The sequence below is a fragment of the Penaeus monodon genome, chromosome 20 (genome assembly GCF_015228065.2).
Source record: "Penaeus monodon isolate SGIC_2016 chromosome 20, NSTDA_Pmon_1, whole genome shotgun sequence".
NCBI classification, from domain to species: domain Eukaryota; kingdom Metazoa; phylum Arthropoda; class Malacostraca; order Decapoda; family Penaeidae; genus Penaeus; species Penaeus monodon.
The window spans coordinates 18,409,785-18,410,211 of record NC_051405.1 but is presented as its reverse complement, the minus strand read 5'-3'; the positions used below and the strand labels follow the sequence as shown (position 1 = coordinate 18,410,211).

Genomic DNA, 427 nt, shown 5'->3' with positions numbered 1-427 from the left:
CTCAACGGTTCATTGGACTGGGCCCGAGTGCTGATCAAAAGTTCGGGATTTCAAGTCTGTCTGGCACGGTGAGTGATTGGGACCCTAACTACTCCTAACAAACAAGGGGAGGTGGTGGCCTATAGAAACTGAGGGTCACACCCCACGTCTGCTTGCCTTATTATTATTTATACATACTTAGACTTATATAGAGAGAGACAAACAGATGATAGTAAAGAGAGATAATAGATACATGCTTACATGCAAAATTTGTTTTTACTAAAGGCTTTAGATATACAAGATATGGCTGGTTCGTTCGTCGTCCTCAGCTCTGGCTTCGTCTTCGGCGGATTCCTGCTGGTAATGGAATGCTACTTCAGGGTACGCGTTTTGCAGTCAGCGCAGTTACAACACATACATATCCTGCAATAAAATTGTGAATTGCTTT

General features: G+C 43.1%; 1 protein-coding gene across 1 annotated transcript in view; it reads left to right on the top strand.

Annotated features, from left to right (window-relative positions):
- Positions 1-61: 61 nt before the first annotated feature.
- Positions 62-427, top strand: part of LOC119586050 — a 920-nt gene continuing 554 nt past the window's right edge. Inside the window, exon 1 of the mRNA XM_037934754.1 lies at positions 62-360. Coding sequence (XP_037790682.1) covers positions 241-360 — 120 coding nt within the window. The 5' untranslated portion in view covers positions 62-240. The remainder of the gene's footprint in view (positions 361-427) is intronic.